The sequence below is a fragment of the Polychytrium aggregatum genome (assembly GCF_025602895.1).
Source record: "Polychytrium aggregatum strain JEL109 chromosome Unknown BJ171scaffold_47, whole genome shotgun sequence".
NCBI lineage: Eukaryota > Fungi > Chytridiomycota > Chytridiomycetes > Polychytriales > Polychytrium > Polychytrium aggregatum.
This window is the reverse complement of record NW_026516249.1, coordinates 297,523-304,140: the sequence shown is the minus strand read 5'-3', so window position 1 is coordinate 304,140 and position 6,618 is coordinate 297,523. Positions and strand designations below refer to the sequence as shown.

Here is a 6,618-nt window from a genome sequence, read left to right as displayed (position 1 = left end):
CGCACACAAGTCCAAAGGCCTTGCCGACAAGCTGGTAAAGCATGGAATGAGCCTGAATCAGTGCTTGTCGAAGACGGTGGCGAGCATCTTCAAGAGACTCATCCGACCCATGATCGAATATGGACTGGCCCTCGAGACCCTCAGCAAGGAGCAGGCAATAGGACTCTGAAGTACTCTCCTGGTGGATAGTGCTGGAAGCACAATAGCCTTACAAAGATCCCTCGCCGGGCTTCCGCAGATTTGACGCACTCCTCTCTTGGGGCCACTAGTAATGGATCACACACCGCACTGCGAACACAGTCCTCATCGACTGGGCTTTGGATTTGACTCGATGTGCAGGCGTTGTCATTTTCAATTCAGTACGATGCGAAACAGAACATGCGGTACCCTTCTCCGGCAGCAGGATCGTCTGGGCTCTGAATACTTGCCCGCCACCAATGCATCAACAATCCCATCGCTCAGCCATTTCTGCTTTCACTGTCCTGAATGCCCAGCGAACACAGTCTGTGTTTCCCACTCAACAGCAGTCAAGACCACACTCACATTCACTTGAAAGAGATGTATTGGATGCCACCGACAAAACGACGGCGTTTCGAGCAATCGCAATCAAGAATGGGGCGCGAGCAAAAATGAACTGAACTGTGAAGCAATGACTGACTCGCGAGAAGCAAAGAATTCCAGGACTGCGAGAACAGTGTATGCAAAAGTGAGAGTCGGCTCGGAAGTGTGGATCCATATCACAGCGACTTGTCCAAGCTGATGCTTGAATGTCGCCCGACACCTTCTCTGACTTCAAACCAGCGACCAAGGCAGACTTTTGTCTGTGCAATTTCATACTCAGCAAGACTTGCATGCAATTCCTCAGCCGTGGTGGGATCCGGTCGACTCCGAGGCCACTGTGACGACATCCAACCAAGCAGAACCGTGTTTCCAGACGGTGGAATGTTTGCTGGCGGATAACTCGCTGATCGGACTCGCTCATAGACCGCTGACCAGCACGATTGGCCTCCACTTGAAGGTCCTGTGACTGCTGACCAGTTCATGGGTGCGATCCTCAGTCCTCCCACTCTTGCCTCTCCTTGGCTAGGTGACTGGAAAGGTAGTGGCCATCGTACTCATCACCCAGCCGCACCATCCGGGGGGCCGTTATCCAGACCACTTCCTCGGTGAAGTACTCTCTGCTATGAACTGACCCGGGACTTCCCTGCCGGCCTTGTTACTCATCCTCCCATCGTTCGTCAACAAGGTCGCCAGGCACGCCACTGGTTCTTGATCAATATCTCAATCCTTCCCATGTCGGTCGGTCCCCAGACTGGCATCCAAGTCATCACCACTGTTCCGTCCCTCGGGAATCGACACTGGTATTTTCATCATCGGCATTCTTGGTCTGCTCTTTACCAAGACTGATCAAACCGACGCCGCGGTTGGGGATTTGTAAATGCTTCGCTGGCTTCTCTGCCTCAACGGCCTCTGTTGTTCAGGCTATGTCGTATACAAACATGCAAACTTGACGCCGCAATGCTACATGCTCGACAACCGCCGAGTCTTACTATCGCGACGAGCGTATCTAGAGGCATCACGGATCTCCCTTGCTGCCAACTCAGCTCACTTCATCAAAGGTCTGCGTAGACCCATCGCCACGGCCATTGTTCCCGCCAGTCGTCGACAGAAAGCTTGTCTTGCACAGCCTGATCTTGAAACTCGTTGAACGATCTCCACGAGCAGAAATCGACGTCGACTCCGGAAATATGTGCTTGGCTGTATCGGCGCTGATATTTTCGATGTCAAAGGATCTGTTAGAATACAAGCATGCGTATCGATGGATGGCAGTGGTCTCGCACTTGCTGAATGAACAAGTGTATTGGGTTCCAGCAAAGGACACCATTCACAGATAGTACAGAGCACCCGAGCTCAAGTTTTCAACACTTTCCGATGCTTCCTAGATTACTCAAAGGAGCAATGATACAGCACAAAGAGCCATGGCGAGAGCCATAGACAATGATTGTGCGGCGCTTTTGCCTGGGGCAGATGACGCATCGGGGGCAATCGCACAGGTGCTGGCGACAGGAGTGAACGACGGGGTTGTGGCATAGTTCCGAATAAAATCGGATGTTATCAATGTGGCATTGTTGTCAAAGACGCCACAGACACTACTGCATTCACCAATTGGTTGAAGAGGGTAGTATTCTGCAAAGTTGTAGCCTGGATGCGCAAGTGCAGATCGTCAGCAAGCACACTGCACCCAAACATAGACGCCCTATCCAGTTGGTCACTTTGGCACATAATAACACTCGGTGCCTAGCCACAGCGCCACTTACACATCTCATTATTGGTACCAAATCCACCACTGATATACCCATTCGTGTTCTGGCTATTGTAGACACAAGTGGTGATGAGGGTATCGCCCGGCAGAATCTGGCGAGGGGCAATGTCTTGAAAGTTCTGTGCCGCCAAATTGTGTTGGGTGAGCAGGCGAGTGGGCAAACGCCAGGGCCTGTCTTTAGTGCCAAGTACTCTGTCTGTCCACCCGGAGATGCTGGCACTTTGCTTGAGTAAGCTCGGCATTGATTGCCCGAACCAAGAGTATGATCGCTGTCACACTTTGACTGCCGACCAACTTACTTGGAAGTTGAAGTCAAAGTAGTCCTTACGACCAAGTTCTTGAAGCTCTTTGCCGTTTCGGATCACTCTCGTTGAGATCGACTGCCCACTGTATGTAGAAGGAGACATCGTGGTCAAAGATGCGCTTCATAGGCTGTAATGCAGTCTTGCACGGCCCAGCTGAATCCTGACGTTTGTGTCTTGAGGGCTCAATCACCAGCCGCTAAACACACGGGCACTACTTGGCCTGCTTCGACTTACGCGCCGTGCATGTGGAAGAAGTTGCCGACGATGTTGATGCCGCTGCTGGGAAGCTGGTTGGTGCACGAAGAAGAGCATGTCGATGTGAGTGCATAGGCACTGCGTTTCGGAGGGATGGATATGATCTGGGGGTCGGGCTGAAGGCCCAGGGTGATGACGCCGAGATCGTTGGCTCGCAAGGTCTTGGTGAGAGTCAAGTTGAAGCCTGCCAAAGGCACAACCTGGCCGTCGAGGGCTTGAGGATTATTCACGTGCATTTCTGGAGGGCATCGGTGAGTAATCACAGCCATGTGGATTCGTATCAGTGAGAGACATGCACCATAGCGTGGCTCGCAACGCATCCGTTGGCACAGAAGCCACGCGGCTCTGTGAAGAATGTTGGTGTAGTTCTTGCCAGCAAGGAGAACACGAAAGCATCTTGGTGGCCAGTGTAGGAACAGTCGTGAATGTCCCTCGCAATAGATAGATTACCGAGCAGAATGGTCTGGACATATCCCTTGCCGACGGGCTTGCCGTATCCATTGGGACCGTCAGGGTAGATACGAGGAGCCTTGTTCGGAGCCCATTCGAACATGAAGCTATGTTTGATATAATCGATCGAATTTCAGTCATGAGGATGCTCGGACCGTGGAATGTCTGGTCAACATGGATCGACCTCGAGCGAAATGGCGTTGAGGGTCAGGCAAAGCTCGTGTAGAGCAGCGCTATTCTTGATGAAGTATCTGGGGTATGCTGTATCCACCAAGCCGCTGCGCATATGTGCCTTTGCACAAATCATATCAATTCTGGCTCGTCCATGACTCACCGACTGCAGCCCTGAGTGGCAATAGCCCAGTCGTCCGACCCGGGGATGGTGCAGAAGGGAGTGGCAATCTTGTTCGTGGAGGACTTTGTGGGATCGCAGGCGTAGCCGACCATGTGATGAACAAACGACCTAGCGACGAGGGGATCGAGCAATCAGTAAGTCGAGAAGAGGGAGCATGGCAGGAATCAAATCGAATCGACTAACTAGCCAACCAGCGAAAATGCAGGCCGAGATACCGACGAGTTGTGGAACCCTTCCTCCTTGATGATGTGGTACTTGGCATCGGTAGGCAAGTCAAAGGTTTGATAGCAGTACGACGTTACGCTGGCTGGAACGGGGACTTGATTCATAAACATCGAGAAGATAGTGGAGTCGGCCGGAATGACACCGCCATTGACGATGGCATTGTTGGCGGCATCGCTGGCGGCACTCAGGAGGATGGTCTGGTAGCCCATATCACCCGAGGCATGTTGGGAGAAACCCGAGCCCGAGCCGAAGGCATAGATGACGACTTGGTCGGTCTGGTTGTCCGTTTTGATGGCGCGAACCTGGGGGTTGCAGCCAGCGCTGTTGAACCGGGTGAAGACAAACGAGGTCTGAGTGGCACTTGAGTTGCTGTAAACGAGCGTGAGATCCTGGACCTGAGAAGGAGAGGGCTGGCCCGGAGCTGCTGCGAACATGCGCTGCAGGGTCAGCGGCGACTGGGAGCAAGATGCGGATGAGTCAACAAGAGGGGAAAGTGCCAGGAAATAGCAAGGGATCGGAATAACGAGGGCAGAGAGTGGACGGATGAAGAAGCGAGGTCGAACACAACCCATGGTCCAACATCAAGCAGTGATCCGCCAGGCGGTGGGTGCACGTTGATACAGAGTGGATCAATGCAGAGTGGATCAATACAAACCGTATCGATCCAGAGTGTTTAGCAGTGATACGTACCCCTGGGCTCGAGGCCATGGCGAGGGCAATGTCGGCGCCAACCATGCTCCCGGTATCGGAGAAGCCAAGACCCAGCCATGGCACGGTCTTGTTGATGGCAACGCCAATGGTCGTCGAGTTGCCCGGGACATTGACGGTCCAGAACATCTCGAGGGGAGTTCCGCCCTCAGTGATGAGCGTGGTGTGGCGGGTGAAGTTTGCGACTGGGAAGGGAATCCACTCGTACGGCGAGGGGTTTGGGGCCGCAACCGCCAGAGAGGCTATCGCAGCTGCATAGAGAAAGATAAGGATGTCGAGACTAGGCTTCATAGCGAATAGGGATGCTGGACAACCAGAGGCGGGATGTTGGAGATCGGATGTGGATCGCCAGGGACAGGCGACAGGCGATCGGCGTTTTATGGACGGAGTGGTTGTCGAGGGAGTTGCACATCGGGACCGCCAAGAGGGCACATGGAGGGAGGAGACGGCAAGCCTCCGCGTTGATCGACATTTTCAATTGACCTGGATGCAATCATATCACGAGGGCATTTGAAGCCGCCTGTTCAACAGACCAGGTCGACAGAGCAGGTTGAACTGGGTACGTTGCTCAGCTATGGCCCACTGTGGCTCGGCACAAGCCCAGATCGATGGCAGCGCTCCAGCTCCATCACGGTGCCACTCACATTCTGTTCTGTACTGTCCGGCACTCGTTTCCCTCGCTTGTGCGTGGGCACAGGTGGACTCGCAATCACCTGTGCGATGCATTTTCTTGGCGCCCATGGACATGGGCGATGAAAGTTACACAGATTCTTGGGCTTGACGATTTGTGGAACAAATTCCAAGTCACACCCAGGCAAGCCCAAGTCAAGCCCAGGCAAGCCCAAGTCAAGCCCGGCACCGCTCCCGAGCTTGGAACAGAGCGGAATCAGTCAGGCGGACACCTCACACCGTTCTCCGTGAGGGGATCTGCAGATCTGCGTGACCATCGGCAGCTAAGCCAAGCCAGCATGTATATCGACCACCGCACGACATGCTATAATGGTTCGCCGCAGTCTTGCCAGAGCGACTTTGTGCGAAGGATGCTCCAAGCCAGAGGGACTGGAACAGCGATACATGGGCATGAGGCATGGAGAGCCAACGAGAGGGGGACTGAACCGAGATTGCATTTTGATCATGACTCGCAAAACGGCGTTAAATCATAGAGTCTGAGGCAAGAACGTTTGAATGGCACAGGTGGCACTCTGGCCATGTGCAGCCGAGACAGGAAGGTCGCAAGGCTCACCCAAATGTCGATGCGAAAGACTTCGTCGCTGCCAGCCAGCTTCTAGTGATTCTCGGTCCTGGTAACTATGGTCGGCAAGCAGCGGCAACCATGATACCAGGTAGGATCCAGTGGAGAGCAGGCCATTATTAAGACTTTGCCTTTACGTCCCTGGCGGGCTCTGGCACTGGGTGTTGGTTTTTGCCAACCAGGACATTTTACAGTCCTCACTGCAGCTCTCTATCCCCTGGGGACCTGTTTGCGGAGGGACGGCGATGTCAAGTTTTGCCGAACTCATCCATCCAGTGACAGTTTGGAATCTGCAGCTCCGACTTCCATGTCCAGACTTGTGCTGACGTATGCCTGTGGCATTACTTCCTCAGGCTCCTACTGTCGTTCGTGGCGTATCCGAGGGATTGGCGTCCATGACAGACATTCAGTTGCGATGTCATCCAACACCGCCACGACATCCAGCCAGATCGCTGGTCTGTTGTTGAGGATTCGTTCGCGTTTGGCTCGCCATTTGCTCAGTTTTTCCTGGTCGATGGTGGCTGGTCTTGCGGGCACTCGAGCCAGCTTGGGGAGTGCGTCGATTGCAAGGTCGATGTACGTGATGCCTTCGGGGATCCTCGCAGGATGTACATACTGCTCGAGACGGTTCTTGGCTCGGACACATTCCGACGCATGTTTCCTGTTCACGGGAATTTTGGGACCATTGGGTCCGGGCTTTCTGCACGCTCCGTCAGGTTTGGGAGGGAAACCTCCGACCCGTCAG

The 6,618-nt window shown here is 53.9% G+C and overlaps 2 protein-coding genes across 2 annotated transcripts; both read right to left on the bottom strand.

Moving 5' to 3' along the window:
- Nucleotides 1-343: 343 nt before the first annotated feature.
- BJ171DRAFT_229904 (uncharacterized protein) lies at nt 344-1,210 on the bottom strand. The gene has a single exon (XM_053106550.1). The coding sequence runs from the start codon at nt 980-982 to the stop codon at nt 518-520; it is 465 nt and encodes a 154-aa protein (XP_052962893.1). The 5' UTR covers nt 983-1,210; the 3' UTR covers nt 344-517.
- Nucleotides 1,211-1,828: 618 nt separating this feature from the next.
- On the bottom strand, nt 1,829-4,855 carry BJ171DRAFT_229902 (PHM/PNGase F domain-containing protein). Its single transcript, XM_053106549.1, has 8 exons — nt 4,604-4,855; nt 3,908-4,368; nt 3,668-3,796; nt 3,334-3,440; nt 2,863-3,121; nt 2,623-2,710; nt 2,319-2,442; nt 1,829-2,202 (listed from the first exon to the last, which is right to left on the bottom strand). The coding sequence occupies exons 1-8, from the start codon at nt 4,748-4,750 to the stop codon at nt 1,949-1,951; spliced, it is 1,569 nt and encodes a 522-aa protein (XP_052962892.1). The 5' UTR covers nt 4,751-4,855; the 3' UTR covers nt 1,829-1,948.
- Between the last annotated feature and the right edge of the window lie 1,763 nt (nt 4,856-6,618).